Genomic DNA, 17692 nt, shown 5'->3' with positions numbered 1-17692 from the left:
GGACTCACGGCCACACCCCGGAGCTGTCCCAACTCGGCACGTGGACTTCCTGCTTCTGGCTCTCCCCTGCATTTGCTCAAGCTTCTCCCGCCTTCCATCCATCTTCCGCCCCACTCACTGTCCCTCACCCCTTCGTGGCCCAGCCACGGTTCTCCTTGTCCATAGAACCCCCTTGCACTTGGGGACCTCGCCCTTTTTTGGCTTCAGGCATCGAGCACAGCTGACCGCCTCCCCAGAGGGGACAGTGGGTGCGCTCCTGCATCCTGCCATCCCCCTGCACTTTTAGGGAGACTCTTCTTCCCGCCCCACCTGCCAGCCAGCCTCACTCAGACCCCCAGGCCGTGACGATGGGGGCCAGCCCCTCCCACCCGCAGCCTGGCCCTCCAAACCCAAGCCAGGTCAAGGTCATGGCACTGGGACGGCGGACCCCATCCTGAGCTGCAACCTTACCTTGAAAACCCTGTCTCTTCAGGCTCTCGTCCACAAGAGGGTCCCCGGAATCCCTCTCTGGGGGCGGGGAAGGGGGAGGAGAGAAGCCAGGGTGAACAGCCAGCTCCTGGGACCCGGGGACAGGGGCAGTATCTCTAGGGGGGATCCCGGTGGAGAGGGCAGTGGGGGACGCCAGGGGAGGCGGGACCAGGAAAGAGGAAGAGGGAGAAGGGATGGTGGCAGAGACCTGGGACCCCTCCCACGCCCGGCGGGCGCCTCAGCCCGCGTCCCTGAACGGGGTACCTTGGCTGTCCGCGATGGGCTCTTTGACTCCCTCGGTGAGCAGCTCGGGTCTGGAAAACACCACAGCAGGGCAATCGCTGAGGCCCCTCCGGGCCTTCCTGGTATAGCTTCAGTCTGTACCCCTGGGCCTCAGCTTACCCAGCTGGCAACAGGCCCTCCCAGCCCTGGACAGCCCAGGTGTGGGGTCCCCGTCCTTCGCCCTTGTCCTGCTGACCCACGTGTGGTACTGGGGGGGCTGTGCTGGGCTCTGAGGACCCCGCCCAGAGGGAGGCCAGCCTGACCCCAACCCATCGTCACTCAGTTCTGCGATGCTTCCCCACGGGGCCAGTTTGAAGTGCAGAAGCAGACGGCAAGATCTCAGAGCGACAGGGCAGGTCCCGGGTCTCCGACTCACACCTGAGAGCTGCCAGGTCACTTGCAGTCAGGGCCTCGGGGACCGACCCCAGCTCTGCACTAATACCTGTATCTCCAGACCCCACAGAGACCCCCCCAGATGTCATGGCGCGCTCTCTCGACCCCCTTGAGGCGGGTACTGTTTCCATCACTCCATTCACAGGATGCGGAGACTGAGCAACATGCCCAGGGCCACACAGCGGGATCAGGCAGGGCTCAGAAAAGGCCCCCACCCCCCTCACGGCCGAGACACCTCCCCACCAGGGCCTCTGCTGTCTCGTCTGACACAGCGGGAGCCCCACTTGGCTCCTGACTCTCGCAGGTGACAGTGGGGACGTCATTTCACTTTCTGGGACTCAGTTTCCCCATAAGGAGAAGGGGAAGAGGTAGTGGAGAAGTTTCTAAATGCAGCCTGAGGCCTCTTCTGGCCCCTGAGGCTGGGTTCCAAGGCAGGGCTGTGCGTCCTCCTCCCTCAGGCCCTGTGAGCCCAGCTCGGGGCATGTGCCCACGTGCCCACATGCCCGCTGCCAAAAAAGGCAGCAAATCCTCATCCACTGGCCGCCTGACCTGGGGTGGGGGTGCCCTGAGTCTGGCCTTTGGTCTCCCTTCTAGGCAGGGTCTCCTCTGGGCCACTTCTTGGTTACCCCGGTGATGGAGAGCTCATTACCTCTCCCAGCAGCCTCACCCACAGACCCATACTCACACTGAACCCTGGTCCAGCACTCCACCCCCACGACACCCGTCAGGAGATTCGAAGGAGTAGTTTTCCACTACCCGTCCCACTCCATCGTCCCCCCTGGCCCGTCAGCCCTCCTCCAGCCAGCCTGACCTCCCCAACATCCTCAGCCTGCCACAGACTCCAGAACATGCCTCCCTTTCTTCGAGCAGACAAGCCTGCTCTAGCTGGACAAGTCTGCATTACAAACAGGGCATTTAGAATCCGTGCTATATGATAAAGACTTTGGTCTCTGTCTCTGGTTCCTGGGAGGTAAACTCTCATCTTTGGTTATTTCTCGAGTGACGGGAGCGTCTTTGTTATTATTATTCCTGGTTGGGACCCTGGGATCACACCGAAGTTTATGCTAGGGAGATGATTTGGGATTCTGGAAGACTGACCACGTGATCAGAGGGCTGAGGCTCTGAGCCACCTGCTATCAGCCCACCCTCCTAATTTCTACAGACTGAGCTCAGTCGCATGGCCAATGACCCGATCGAGCACGCCTATGGAAAGAATCCCAATAATAATCATGGACACTGAACTCGGGGCTGGAGGGTGACATATGCCCTGATAACATGGGGACCTCGCCTTTAGTGAGTGCCATTTGGCTGGTCCTGGTCAGTACCCTTTATATAAAACGGTAATTGTAATACAGCACGTTCCCGAGGTCTGGGAGTTGTTCTAGCTAATTACTGAACTTGCAGGGAGTTGTGGGAAGCCTCAGATTTAAGACCAGATGCTCAGAAGTGTAGGTGGCCTAGGGACCCCCGAACTTGCAGCTGGGGTCTGAAATGGGCGTGGTCTTGTTGGAGACCATGCCCTGAACCTGTGGCATCTGCTAATGCCCTGTGGTCAGGATCAGAACTCAGTGTAGCGTTACATCAGCCATAGCCCTCCGCCACGACTCCCGGGTAGCGATTTCCTATCCGTGTGAACCCACCCACGATTTTAAGTTTCCAAAAGGTTTCTGAACTTTGAAGAATTTGATGAAAGCAAGGGGTCCTCTCCCCACAAGAATGCACCAAAGAATACGAACATCTGGCTTACAAGCTCAAGGATCGGGGTGTAAAGAATGCTTTCCGATCAAAAGTTTAGAAAGTTTAATCTGATTTGTGCCAGTTGTAATGACTGGTAGAGGTTGTCCAAAGTATGTCCTCCACAAGGATGTGGAGGTCAGGTACAGGCAGAAAGTGTGTCGGTCAATTACTGATGTCTCCTGTAGGTGATGACTTCTCATATATACAAATGTGCAGTTGACCCTTGACAGACATGCGTTTGAACTGTGTGCGTCCATTCACATGCGGATTTTTTTCCAAAAAATACAGTTCAGTACTGTAAACGCATTTTCTCTTCTGTACATTTTCTGTTTATAAGTTTTTAAAAAAAATTTTGGTGCTTAGTTTTGAAAGAGACAGAGACAGAGCACGAGTCGGGGAGGGGTAGAGAGAGAGGGAGACACAGAATCCGAAGCTCCAGGCTCTGGGCTGTCAGCACAGAGCCCAATGCGGGGCTCGAACCCGCGAACTGTGAGATCATGACCTGAGCCGAAATCAGACGCTCAACCGACTGAGCCATCCAGGCGCCCCTCTGTTTATAAATTTTTTTAAATGTTTATTTATTTTTGAGAGAGAGTGCACGTGCATGTGGGGAAGGGGCAGAGAGAGAGCGGACAGAGGATCTGAAGTGGGCTTTGTGCTGACAGCCCGACTCGGGGCTTGAGCTCCTGAACCGCGAGATCATGACCTGAGCCAAAGTCAGGACGCTTAACCGACTGAGCCACCCAGGCACCCCACTTCTTTACATTTTCTGAACATTTTCTTTTTTCTAGCTTACTTTGTTGTAAAAATATGGTATGTAATACATACAACATACAAATTCGTGTTAACTAGCTGTTTATGTTATTGGTAAGGCTTCCGGGTCAACAGTGGGTTATTAGTAGTTACTTTTTTTCTTTTTCCTATTCTTTTTTTATGCCTGATTATAGTTGACATACAATATTACATTAGTTTTTGAGGTAAATAGTTAAGTTTTTGGGGAGTCAAAAGTGCTATGTGAATTTTCAACTGCATGGGGACTGGGGGGTGTCAGGACTCCTAACCTCCATTTTTTTTTTAATGTTTATTTATTTTGAGAGAGAGTGCACGAACACATGCTTACATGTGTGTGCGTGCACACGAGCAGGGGAGGGGAAGGGAGAGAGGGAGAGAGAGAATCCCAAGCAGGCTCTGCACTCTCAGCAGAGAGCCCTACATGGGGCTCAATCTCATGAACTGTGAGGTCCTGACCAAGAGTTGGACACTTAACCGACTGAGCCACCCAGATACCCCTCTAATCCCTGTACTGTTCAAAGGTCAACTTTTATGGGCTGAACTGTATCTCCCGCAAATTTCATATATTGAAGCCTGGACCCCCCCCCCCCGTACCTTGGGATGTGACTGTATTTGAAGCCAGTGTCTTTTAAAAGGTGGTTAAATTTACATGAGGACATGGGCGGACCCTCATCCCCTGACTGGTGCCCTTATAAGAAGAAGGAATTAGGTCACATGGAAAGAGCCACCTGGGAGGTATGTACACAGAGAAAAGGCCATATGAAGGCACAGTGAAGAGGTGACCACCTGCAAGCCAGAGAAAGAGGCCCCCAGAGAAACGCGACCTGCCAGCACCTTGATCTTGGACTTCCGGTCTCCAGAGCCAGGGGAGATAAATGTCTGTTACACTTTGTTACTGCCGGCCCAGCACGCTAATATGCATATCTACATACATATACATGAGGCACATACATATGCCTTATTCGGATGGAATGCATATACCATAACATTCATCTTTAAAGTACACCAATCTTGGGCACCTGGGTGTTGGTTAAGCATCCGACTTCAGCCCAGGTCATGATCTCACGGTTCGTGAGTTCGAGCCCCGCGTTGGAGTTGGAGCCTGCTTCCGATTCTGCGTCTCCCTCTCTCTCTGACCCTCCCCTGCTCACACTCTCTCTCTCTTTCTCAAAAATAAACATTAAAAAAAAAATTTAAAGTATACCAATCTGTGGTTTTCAGCACGTTCAAAGTTGTTTATACAGCTGTCCTTCTACCTAATTCTAGAACATTTACATTGCCCCCCAACGCACCCTTTCCTAAAGTAAGATTAAAATGAGAGGTGGCTCTTTCTCACTTAATACTCCCAACAGTAGTTTTGCTGAGTTTTAAAATGAGAAATAACAAAGTAAGTACACTAAGCGCTCAGTCTCTTAAAATTACCCAGCAAAGCCTTTGCTCCACAGCCCCAAATGCCATGCCCGGCAAAAGCCATCGCTCTCTCCCACTTGAGCCATTTTCTTTGCTTGGCTTGCAGAAAACTGTAATCAGTTAAACTTACTTTTTATTTTATTTTATTTTATTTTATTTTATTTTATTTATTTTACTTTATTTTACTTTATTTTATTTTACCTTAATTTAATTTAATTTAATTTTACTTTATTTTATTTTACTTTACTTTATTTTATTTTACTTTACTTTATTTTATTTTATTTTATTTTATTTATTTTACTTTACTTTATTTTATTTTATTTTACTTTAATTTAATTTAATTTAATTTTACTTTATTTTATTTATTTTGAGAGAGTGGGCGAGTGCAGGGGAGGGGCAGAGAAAGAGAGAGAATCCCAAGCAGGCTCCACATGGTCATTACAGAGCCCGATGCGGGGCTCAAACTCACGAACCGCGAGATCATGACCTGAACTGCAATTGAGAGTCGGACGCTTAACCGAATGAGCCACCCAGGCGCCCCTAAACTTGCTTTTTAAAACTGATATATTTTAAAAGACGTGAAATCCTTATCCAGGCGAGATCATGACCTGAACTGCAATTGAGAGTCGGACGCTTAACCGAATGAGCCACCCAGGCGCCCCTAAACTTGCTTTTTAAAACTGATATATTTTAAAAGACGTGAAATCCTTATCCAGGCGAGATCATGACCTGAACTGCAATTGAGAGTCGGACGCTTAACCGAATGAGCCACCCAGGTGCCCCTAAACTTGCTTTTTAAAACTGATATATTTTAAAAGACGTGAAATCCTTATCCAGGCAACCACATGAATTTCTCTCAAAGGCTAAGAGAGAGAAGTCAACTCAAAAGGCTGTGCACTGGACCGCTGCATTTGAAGGACATTCTGGAAAAGGCGAAACGATGACAGAAGGTCGATCGGCAGTTGCCAGGGGCTCTAGGGTGGCCAACAAAGGGACACGGGAAATTTTGGGGGTGATGGGACTGTTCTGTGTCCTGATTACGGTGGCGGTTATACGACTGTAAGAGCTTGTCAGAGTTCAAAGAGGGTACACTAAAAAAGGGCGAGGGGCGCCTGGGTGGCTCAGTCAGTCGAGCCTCCGACTCTTGACTTCCGCTCAGGTTACGACCTCTCAGTTCATGAGTTCGAGCCCCACAACGGGCTCCATCTGGCAGCACACGGCCTGCTTGGGATTCTCTTCTCTCTCTCGGCCCCTCCCCTAAGTCTTTCTCTCTCTCGAGGTAAATAAACAACTTTTTAAAAAAAAGGGTGAACTTTGCTGAATATGAATTAAACCCTAACACACCTGATGCTAGAAAAAAACAAACCCATCTTGATCGAGTACTTACAGGGCACCAGGCCCTTGGCTGAGCCTTGACCTCCACACTGCCGCTCTGGGAAGCGTATGGTGCTTCCCATTGGACACCCCGAGCAGCCTGCCCAAGGTCACAGGCAGTTAACAGGAGGTGCAGACTCAGCCCCAGGAGACCGAGTGTCACCAGGCTCATCGGCCTCCCTTTCTAAGTATAAAGGGGCACAAAAAAATGCTCGTGAGCACAGGAGAAAGGCTGTCCCTGCACTAAACATCGAACCAGGTCAGCTTACCGAGGAGACGCTCTTGACTTGGCTCCTACCTCCGAGGCTTTCAGGTTCTCGATTTGGAGGGAGGGACGGGGCAGGCAGCCCCCATGTGTCCCTTCCCTCCTGAATGTGGACATTCAGGACATTTAGGTCCCAATGCCCTGTCCCCACCCTGACGTCTGCCCTGCCCAGGGGGTGAGTTTTGGGTATCCACTCACCAGAAGGCCCCCCCCACGCACCTCAAACACAACACGCGTCAGATTGACTCCTGACGGCAGCCTCCACCCCTTCCATCTCAGAGAATGGATTACCGCCCCCCCAGGGGATCAGCCTTGACGGAGTCATTCGGGCCCCCCTTTCTCTCCCACCCCACGGCCAACATGTCAGCAAATCCTGACAGCCCGTCTTCAGAATGCTGCCTGAACCTGAACTTCTCACCAAGCTCCTACCCTGTCCATGGGGCCAGAGGAAAGCCTCCTCACTGGTCCCTGCTGCTGCCCCTGCCCACAGTCCCCAGGTAGCCCTCCACCTCATTTAAAAAAAAAAAAAAGACCAGATCATGTCATATTCTCCTCCGAATCTTCTAGCGAGTTCTCATTAAATGTAAAATAAAATCCGAACTCTTGAAGCCTGTCTGAGACCCTGCATGATCCAGCCCCTGCTCCCTCCCAGGCTTTACCACTCTTTCTTCCCTCAGTCTGCCTAGTCACACCAGCACCTCACTAGTCTTCAAACATGTGAACGTGCCCCTGCCTCAGGGCCTTTGCACCTGCCGCTCCCTCTGCCTGAACGCCCTTTCGCCAGATATCAACATGCCTTGCTTCCTTAAATAGGTTCCTCCTGCCCCTCTCTGCCCCCTGACCCTGTGTCATAGCGTTCGCCTTTGCCCGACATTATATGGTAGTTTTAGTCAATGAGACTGGCCAACTCAAGGGTAGAACTCAGCATTTGCTGCTTCTCACAACCTGCACATGGCTGGCACTCAAGATGTACTTGTTGAAGGAAGGCACCACATGTCCATTATTTGGGTCCCTCGGAGCACCCCCTTCCTTGTTCCTCCTGGTGCAAACCAGGCCCCGGGGGAGGGCGCCCTGCTCCACACCCCGTCACCCGCCTGCCACTCTAGGCACAAAGGCTGCCGTGAATCTCCCAATTTGGGGGGCCATCTACTCCCCCAGGGAGGGGGGACAAACTCTTAAGACTCTCCTCTTTCTTGCCACTTTCAACCAAACCAAGCCTAAATTTACGTGATGTAACAGCAGCAACAAACAGGTCACCCCAGACACCCCTCCCCGCCTTAAATCAGTAGCTGCCTCCACCTTTTCCTCAGGGATTTTATATCTGAGTTGGGCACACAGGCTGGATCCCCTGGCGCTCCGCTGGGCCCTCGAAGGCAAAAACAAGGGTGCCTGGGCGGTTATCTCACGGCTTTGTGGGTTCAAGCCCCGTGCTGGGCTCCGCACTGACAGTGCAGAGACTGATTGGGATTCTCTCCCTCCCTCTCTCCCCATCCTCCCCACTGGCTCTCTCTGTCTCTCTCAAAATGAACAAACTTAAAAAAAAAAAAAAAAAAAAAAAAAGACAAAAATGAGACGATTTTTTTCCCCCACGATTTGGTGCTTCTCCCAGGCGCCGGGCAAGCCCGGAGGGCGCCCCCATGGACGCGGCCAGCCCTTACCTCTTGATGACAAACTGGATGCTGTTGCTGGCTTCCAGGATCTTCCGGAGCTTGGCGATCCCGAAGCAGTTGGGCCTGCGGAGGGAGATGCCTTCAGGCAGCCCCACCACAAACAGCTCCTCCGGGTACATCAGGAACTTGGAGTAGGGCACCTTGACGGGCTCCGAGATGCCAATGGCCTTGGCTGCGGAGACACGGCTGCTGTAGGGCCACCCAGGGCTACGGGGGCTATGAGCCTCCGCGCTAGCCTCCCGCGTCTGTGCGGGGTGTGTGCGCGCGTGCGTGCGTGCGTGCGTGCGTGTGTGTGTGCGCGCGCGCGCGCAGGGGCGAGGGCTCTCGAGAGTCAGGTGTTAGTTGACCCTCCGACCCTCCTGAGAGATGGATACTGTTACCCCCAGTCTGCAGGTAAGAGACCAGGAGCTCAGAGGGGACATGATTCAGTGGCAGAGCCCCAGGGCTGCAGGGTGTGAACCCGAGTCAGTGGGACCCCCAAACCCACACATAGTCAGTGCCCTCATGCACTGAAACCACTGATGGCTGGTGACACCTGGCATTGGCTCCACCCAAGCCCCCTATCCCCTGTGCTGCTGGTACGGCCTTCCAGAGTCCCCCTCCCACCAGAAATAACCCCCAAACTCTGTGTGGCCCAGCACCGCAGCTTAGGAATGGGATACGTTGGAGACCCAGGCCAGCCACTCACTGCCACTAACGCTCAGACAAGCCGAATCATCTCCCCAGGCCTTACTTTTCCTCATCTGTAAAATGGGTATGAGGACGCAAGGGTTTTGTGGGACGGGAGAGCTCATGTGAAACCCCTAGCCAGTGCCCGGCAAACCACTGGGGCCTAACAAAAGAATAGCCTCCTCTCCCCTCCCATACCCTCTTTCCTGGACTCCCAAGTAGGAAAGTCCTTGCTATGTAAGAGTCCTCCTGAGGACCCTGGATGAGGCTGTCTGTGAGGACAGAAGAGCGGTCACTGCAGTGAACAGAATGGGCTCTCCAATGTGCGGCTGAGGCAGACCGAGGGAGCGTGTGGATGAAGAAGGCTGGGGGCCGTGTTTTGGGGGGGAGGGCAATGCCTCAGTTTCCCTGGGTGTCCCCATCCCCTTCCCAGTGCGCCCCAGCCCCCGCCCCCCCCCCCCGCCCCTCCCTCCCTTGCCCCTGTGCAGGGAGCAGCGGGGCCCAGAGTCCCTCTGAAAACAGGGCGGCTGGAAGGAGGGCCGGCCGCCCTGGGCCTGTGCGGCTCCTTGCTCACCGTATCGCGTGTTGAAGAGCAGTTCCACCTGCTTCCGCAGGGGCCGGATCACGTCACCGTGGCTGTCTGGAAGGCAAAAGGCAGCCTGTTGGGCCTCCCCAGGGGCAGCAGGACCCCGCTCCTCAGCTCATGTCCCAGCTCTGCCAGCACCAAGAATGACCCCGCATTGGGACCTTGGAAGGGAGGGAAGGCCGGGTGGCGGCGGCGGGTAACCTCTTTCCCCAGAAATGGCACCCCCAGACTGGTCCGCAGGGTTCCCAAACTCAAACGTCTGCTCTTAAAGTCGGGTCTAAGGTACCACCAGGGCTGAATGGTGATTTGGAAGATTTTGGCAATTTTGCGGCCGAAGAATGACCAGAGACCTTTCTAAGGGTGTGTCTGTCACTCTAGACCAGCTCGGGAAGTGACTTAGCTAGTGGCGGAATGGTAAGCCTGTAAATTGAGTATGCCGCCACCAGGTGGCAGTGGAATTTTCTATCCCTGCCCCTGGTCAGGCTGGGTTTGGGGAAATGACCATTCTCTCCTCTCACAGCCACTCATTCTGTTCCAGGGGCAGAAACCCCCAAGAGGAAACACACACACATCCCCGCTTTGACCTCTCTTCCTGCACACTACTCTCACTCAACAGGAAGGGAATGAGCAGTGTTCCTGAGAATGAGCCGGTCTGTTGGACACAAAGCCAATTTTATGCTTTCCGGCCTCCATTCTACTTGCTCAGTCTCCAGACTTAAAACCTTTGTGAAAGAGGCATGGTGTGTATAAAAACAAAGAGAATGCTCTGCATTTCGCGCACCAGAAAGAGCTGCTTGTACCTCTGACCAGGTGCCTCCTAGTTCTAGAAGACACATCTGTAAACTCCTCCCACCTTTAGGAAGCCCACAGGACCCTCACCTCCAACGGGGTGTCGGAAAGAACCGGAGACAATGGGGAGAGGAAGGGCGGGGGAGGCGAGGAGAGGTGGGGTGTGACGGGGAAGGTGGACAGAGCCTTACCTTCTGTGGGCCTCTCCTCAGGCCGCGGGTCCTCGCTGGGGCCTTTCTCTGAAAGAGAACAGAGGGTGCCAGGAAGCCACGTGCATCATCTGCTGGGCCCTGTGCTGCAGAAGTCAGGCCGGACAAGTGGGGGGCATAGAGCACAGCGTGGCAACTCCCCAGGTGGGGCTGGGGACCCTCACCCTGCACAGGGACTAAACTTGCCCTCCTTGTGAAGGCACGAGGAGGGCACGTTCAGAGACCAGGTGTCGGAGCACATTTGGTACCTCTGGGGACCAGACCCGAGTCAGTCCGTTCTTTCCACGTGCTGGGTTCTGTTCTAGGCACTGAGGACACACGGGAACAAGACAAACCCTGTCCTGCTGTGACGCCAGATAGAACATGTAATGCCAGTCAGCAGTGATGCCGTAAGAGAAGCAGTTGGATGAGGGGACAGAGGGGGAGGGCGAGTGGGGAGCGTGGACCTATCCTGGGTCAGGTGGTCCAGGGGGCTCTCTGATGAGATGGCACTGACCTTGGCCTAAGCTCCCAGCTCGGACCCAGCCTCGTCCCCAGGAAGCGAGGACATGGTGAGTGAGCAACTCGAAAGGTGGGTGGTAAAGCTGCATGGGGGTGGGGGCTCCTGGTGGCCAGGGTGGGGGGGAAGGGCTGAGGAGAGGGGGCTTCCTGCAGGAGGGGGATACCTGCCTGGATACGAGGGTCTATGATACGAAAAGCAGCAGGGGGGGAGCAGGGAGGGAAGAGCAGCTTGGGTGGGGGGTAAGCTGAGATTTTGGCTGCAGGAAGAAGTACATGTACGTGGATGGGGGGGGGGGTGCTGGGGCGAGGGGGCAGGCACACCGCGGGGCCTCCCTGAGCAGCGGCCCATTATTGCCAGGGTTTGGAGGAAGGAAGGCATCGGGGATTTTCAACGCTTGAAACAACCGGAAGGAGGCTATCATCTGGGAAGCCCGCTGGCACTCTGGGCGGCCAGGTGCTTTCACACGCGGGACTGACCCTTCACGACGTGTAGCGGAGCTGGAAAGTGGTGCAACAGGTGGACCCCAGGCCTGCCACACTCCCGGCCGGTGCCCGTCTGCTCCCCCGCCAACTCCTGCAGGGAGCACTTGGGGACAGAGGGATACAGGGTGCTGTCCCCGGTCCCGGACAGGATCGTGAACAGGAAGGAAAGGGGCTGATCCTGGGGAGAGCCGCCAAGAGTCAAAATTCGCTCAGGATGGAGGGAAAGTGAGCCTGCGTCTGGGATCACTGGACAAACCCAAAGTTTGGGGCTCAGCTCCGAAGGAGCTGAAAGGTTCTGGAGGGTTTCACCTATGCTCAGCTGACTTGAAAAGGTAGAGGGCCAGCCCTGGGCACCCTGTGGGCGGTGGGTGCTGGGCCCTCCTGACTCTGCACGAAGGATTTACTCTGGCTGCAGTGACAACCCCAGCAAGCTGTGGTCCAGCACAACAAACCGCCTGGAAACGGCTCTCGACCAACGACACAGGGCGATTTAGAGGATCACTATCCCAGCTCCCTCCTCACTTGGCTGCCTAACTCCAACGCGTGCTTTACGTGGCTCTCTGGTCCCGTGGCTCAGTGGTCCGCAGCGGTAACGGGCCTCGTAACACTTCCTGCCTCCCACCCCACGCCGGCACACCTGGATCTCCTCCCAAATAGACGCATGCAAGCAAAGCCTTATCTCAGGGTCAGCTTCTGGAAGGTCCTGCGGTTTGTGCCATTTCTAGAGGAAGAGGGGGGCAGACAGGGAGAGAGGAGTGTGGTGGGACCGGCAGGGCCACCAGGGGATTTCCCTGGGCAGGGACCTGTGACAAGAGGAGCCAGGTAACTATCAGTCCCAGGTGAAGGGAACCGCCCAAGTGTGAATCTAGAGCACCAATGAAGGTTACAAGGTGGTCCAGAGGGACACGAAGCCAGAGGGAGACCTGGCCAGGGAGTCCGTCCCTGCTGTGAGCTGTCCGTGTGCCGTCTTCCCGGCAGGATCAATAATCTGGAGAGCTGATAGGGATAGGACCAGCCCCAGCTCCCCACCGAATCCAGGCATCTTCAGCCCCACTATGGAGGGGCTTCTGCTGAAGGAAACTGGGGGGGCACCTGGAGGGCTCAGTCGGTTAAGCATCCGACTTTGGCTCAGGTCATGATCTCACGGTTCGTGGGTTCGAGCCCCAAATCAGGCTCTGTGCTGACAGCTTGGAGCCTGGAGCCTCCTTCAGATTCTGTGTCTCCCTCTCTCTGCCCCTCCCCAGCCTGTGCTTACTCTCTCTCTCTCACTCTCTCAAAATAAATAAATAAGCATTGGAAAAAAAAAAAAAAAAAAAAAAAAAGGAAGGAAACTAAGCTGGGTCGACTCCTAGGGGCTCTGACCCATGTGCGTTGGGGTACCAAATACCAAACGTGGGGAACTTGCCAGACCCTCCACCCAGACGTTGGAGGCTGGGCTATTTACCCTGAACGAGCCCACTCACGTGCTCACCGCTCCCCCGTTTTCAACCGTGAATAACCGGAAGTAGCCTCAAGAAATGATCGACACACAAATGCCATGGTGCCGTAGAGAGACGGCCAAAGCACCAGCTTGTGCAAAAGAGTAGCAGCATCCATTAGGACTTAGCAATGTGCAGAAAGAAAAGACACATGAAGTATGGATGCTAAACTAATAGCTGCCCAAGGAGGGGGCAATGCAGCTTTCCCTGCACGGTTCTATAGCATTTATTTTACAATGCACACGTGCAACCAGAAAAACACATGCCTGGACACACACACACCCTTCTGATCCACGGTGGTCCTGAAAACCTTCAAATCTTCACACTTGACCAGTGCCGAGCGGGGTGCTTTGAAAGAAGCCTTGGGTCGGCAGCCCAAGGCCAGGCCTCAGGTTCCCACTCGGTCAAACCAAAGAAGAGAAGCCTTTCCGATAGAAATGGACCAGGGTAGGGGTGCCTGGGTGGCTCCGTTGGTTAAGCGTCCGACTTCGGCTCAGGTCATGATCTCACAGTCCGTGAGTTTGAGCCCCGCGTCGGGCTCTGTGCTGACAGCTCAGAGCCTGGAGCCTGTTTCGGATTCTGTGTCTCCCTCTCTCTCTGACCCTCCCCACTCACACTCTGTCTCTCTCTCAAAAATAAATAAACGTTAAAAAAAAAAAAAAGAAAGAAAGGAATGGACCACAGCCATACGGGTCCACGGCCGCCCAGCCCCCCTGGCGTCCAGACCTGAGACAGACCCCACGGTCTTCTCTAACAGCGCTGTGAACACAGCCAGGTGCCGTGCGACCTTAGCGGCCGGGCCGCTCTGTCCGCTCATCCTGAGCCTCCACAGTTTCTCCAAGACTGCTACCAAGTCCGGTCCTACCCGGCCCATCGAGGATATTCTTTCTTCATTTCCAAGGTATTAAAAGCACATCATAACCGATGGAGGGAATTCCGAAAAAGATAACTCGCTTAACCTAACATAGCTACTGTTCTCGCCGATCCTCTGCTTTGTTTATTGAACCAGTGATTATGTCTTCAACGGTTGCAAACAGCAGCCCTGTGCCCTCACATGCTCCCCGCCTTGTTGCCTATTTTTGGTGGCTGCTGACAGCCCGTCAGGAGGATGCCATCAACAGCTCCCCGGACAGGTGGGCTGGCCCTTTCCAGGTTTTCGCCGCTCCCAGTAACATGGCCACAAACGTCTCTGTGCAGAAAACGGTGTCCGTATTTCAGATCATTTCCTAGGACTGGACCCCTGGAACTACCATCATCACTCATTTTGATGGCTCTTGCAGCTGACAAATTTCTTTAAAAAGCAACTCGGGGATGCGCATTCTTCCCAGGACTAGGAGCACCCAGTTCCCAGTATGCTCCACGGAGGTTCTGCCCAACTAAGGGGTGCAAAAGAGATGCCCCTTAGTCCGAGCCCTCGTCTCTCGGAGGCCGCACGCGTCAATTTTGCTGGCTGTCGCTTTCTTTTTTTGTACAATCATCCGTTCACGTTGTGGTGGACACTGGGACGTCCCGCTCCGGTCCCCTTCGAGGAAATGCTTGTTGGCCCAGCAGCAGGGAATGTGGGCAGCTGGCGGCAGGTGCCCCCGTGAGGGGCGGCTCCCATCCCACGACTGGTTGAGGATGTCCCAGCCCAACTCGGAACAACCCCAGGGGGCCATTCTGGCTCTAGAGTTTCCCATGGTGCTGGCAGATGCCGTTGCTGGGGCTCCATCACGGCTCTAACTCCCCAGCGGCAACCCCCCCAAACTTCCATCCCGTGTCTTACACAGATGCATCTAATGGCCCCCCCCACACACATTAAACTCCATCCCAGAGTCCGTCCCCCGGGGAACCCTGCCCATGACATGGTCCTCGGGTTGTGAATGTTTCCTGTGATTCCAGCCCGGTGTTCTGGCCTCTGACGGCCACGGGGAACATCACTCCTCGGTGCACCGTCCGTTCTTTCTGGAAACTGCATCGTCTTGCTGTCTGAACCGCCTTCACCCAACTGATAAAAACAAGAAGGAGGACCGAGCCCAGCAGGACACCGTGGGAAAGCTCCCCCAGGAGGAGGCTGGAGTCCCCGTGCAGCCCTGCGTCCCCAGCTGGCCCACAGTCAAACCCAGATCCCGAGCCGACTCAGTCCCAAAGAATGAGCCCACGCTGCCTGGCTCCCTTCTGATGGTCCAGTCATCTGTGCGGAAATCTGTTTCCAAACCGAGCCTGGGACAGGTGCACCTGTTTGCAGTTTGGACAAACCGTCCTCTGGAGGTCTGTTTCCCATGGCCGGCTCATCCTCTGTCCCCCCATGACTTCCAGGCACTGTGGACAGTGGATCTTACGTATTGTCCGCCCGGGATCCAATTCCTCAGAAGCTGGAGACCTCCACTCCATCACAGCGGCTCTGTAGACCCTATCCCCTCACTGAGTGGGACTCCCAGGTCCTGCTCAGCTTTCCTGTTTCCGGGCCATCCTCTCTAACAGAGAAGAAGGACGCGGACACCGAGCAGAGACGTTCTGCTTCCATTCGGTCACCAATTAACACGGCCCCATCCTCCTGGGCCAGCCGGAAACCTCCTGTATTTCTCCAGTCATGAATGTGTTTTTGGTTGGGGAAAAAATTTCAAGTGCAGAAAAGCACACAGAATGTCATAACAAACACCCATGTATTCACCAGCTGGAAAGGATATGTGTTAGCATTTGTCATATTTGCACCTAATTTTTTTTACATGTTTATTTTTGAGAGAGAGAGAGACAGAGAGAGAGACAGAGAGAGAGTGAGAGAGACAGAGAGAGAGAGAGAGAGAGGGATTGCACCAAGGAGGGACAGAGAGAGAGGGAGACAAAGAATCCGAAGCAGGCTCCAGGCTCTGAGCTGTCAGTACAGAGCCCGATGAGGGGCTCGAACCCATGAACCATGAGATCGTGACCCGAGCCGAAGACGGACACTTAGCCGACTGAGTCACCCAGGCACCCCCTGCCCTAATTTTTTAAATAAAACATTAAATCACACCGTTTTTATGTTTCTAGACTTTCATAAATTCTGTATCTCCCCTACCCTTCTGCACTTGCTTTCCACACTGAACCTTACATTTTTGAGACCTCTTTGCACCGTTTGTTTATTTATTTTGTTTTCCTGTTGTTACATAATCTCTACACCCAACGTGAGGCTCAAACTCAACGACCGCGACATTAAGAGTCGCACGCTTTACCAGCTGAGCCAGCCAGGTGCTTCTGTGCTAGTCATTTATTTATTTTATTTACTTTAATTTTTTTTAATTTTAGAGAGAGAGTGCACGAGCAGGGCAGAGGGGCAGAGGGAGAGAGAGAGAATTCCAGGCAGGATCCACGCTGCCTGGAGCCCAATGTGGGGCTCGAACCCACGACCCTGGGATCATGACCTGAGCTGAAATCAAGAGGCAGATGCTCAACCAACTGAGCCACCCAGGCACCCCTGGGCTGCTCACTTAAGTGCCATACGGTAGCCTTAAGCACCCCCACTGCCCCCCCTCCCCAATGAGGCCTACACGGGGCATCACACACATGGGAAACAAACAAAAGCCAGTCCCCTCCTTCAAGTTTCATGGTCTGGCCCTGCATCCTTTACTACAGAGATTTCCAAACTTGAATCATTTGAGTACTAACGTCATTTTCTGCCGTACCCGTGAACCCTGTGTACTATATATTTTACGTACTATTTGTTTCGTCTTTGTGATAATCAACTTCTAAACTTTACCTATGAAAATTCTTATTTTTCCCATCTATAATAATCACAGAATGTCTGTTAATAATGCTTTGAGATGGGAGTTGGGCACCTGAGATTCATTAAATAACTCTTTTCACTTTTGGGTGTTTTTGAACACTTCCAAAATGAAATTAAAAAGACAAAACACAGAGAACACCGCGCCCTCCCCACAGCTGTCTACCTGCTGAACCACTCCTCTTGGCTAGGACAGCACAATAGACTGTGTCTGCCTTTGTTCTCATTCTTCCGTGGTTTATTCTCAACCCCACGGTCAGAGCAAATACTGTCAAAATGTCCCTCATGAGCTCCAACCACCCCCCCATGAGAAATTTCTGTCTCCTCAGAGTCAAGCCCTCACTCCTTCCTTCGACGTACTCGCCCTGCATAACCCACACCATCACCTACCTCCTTGACCTCGCCTTCCCTAACTCACTCTGCTCCAGTCACCCGGGCCTCCTTGCTTCTCCTTGAACATGCTGGATGTAACCCACCTCAGGGCCTTTGCACATGCCGGTCCCACTGCCTAGAAAGCTCTTTCCTGACGTCCAATGGCTCCCCCCTCCTTCAGTTCTTTGCTCCAACGGCACTCTCTTAGCGAGCTCCTCTCTGACCACCCAAGGCCTGTAATAACCACCGCACGCCCACCCCCTCACACTTCCCGCTCCTGGCTTGTTCTCCCCCGACTGCATTTACCACCATCTGACTTCCTACTTTACCTATTGATTTCTTTACTCTTTGTCTCCCTACACTAGGAGCACAGGGACCTTGGTGTTTGGTATACATACGTCTCTGTCCCCAGCACCTCCTGGTACACAGTAGGTGCTCAATAAATACTTGTTGAACAAACGGACACATTAATTCA

General features: G+C 53.7%; 1 protein-coding gene across 3 annotated transcripts in view; it reads right to left on the bottom strand.

The window, feature by feature from the left end:
• The window catches only part of GTF2IRD1 (GTF2I repeat domain containing 1), a 116532-nt gene that overhangs the window by 35720 nt on the left and 63120 nt on the right, over window positions 1–17692 (bottom strand). For 2 of the 3 annotated variants that reach the window (XM_078440482.2, XM_078440484.2), the window contains 5 exons: window positions 10627–10674; window positions 9635–9700; window positions 8380–8563; window positions 733–782; window positions 451–507 (listed from right to left, as the gene is read on the bottom strand). In XM_078440482.2, the coding sequence (XP_078296608.1) occupies window positions 451–507; window positions 733–782; window positions 8380–8563; window positions 9635–9700; window positions 10627–10674 (405 nt within the window). The remainder of the gene's footprint in view (window positions 1–450; window positions 508–732; window positions 783–8379; window positions 8564–9634; window positions 9701–10626; window positions 10675–17692) is intronic. The other variant, XM_078440483.2, reaches the window with a different exon arrangement.

Source organism: Panthera onca, chromosome E3, assembly GCF_046562875.1.
Source record: "Panthera onca isolate mPanOnc1 chromosome E3, mPanOnc1 haplotype 2, whole genome shotgun sequence".
NCBI classification, from domain to species: Eukaryota; Metazoa; Chordata; class Mammalia; order Carnivora; family Felidae; genus Panthera; species Panthera onca.
This window is presented reverse-complemented; position numbering and strand designations above follow the sequence as displayed.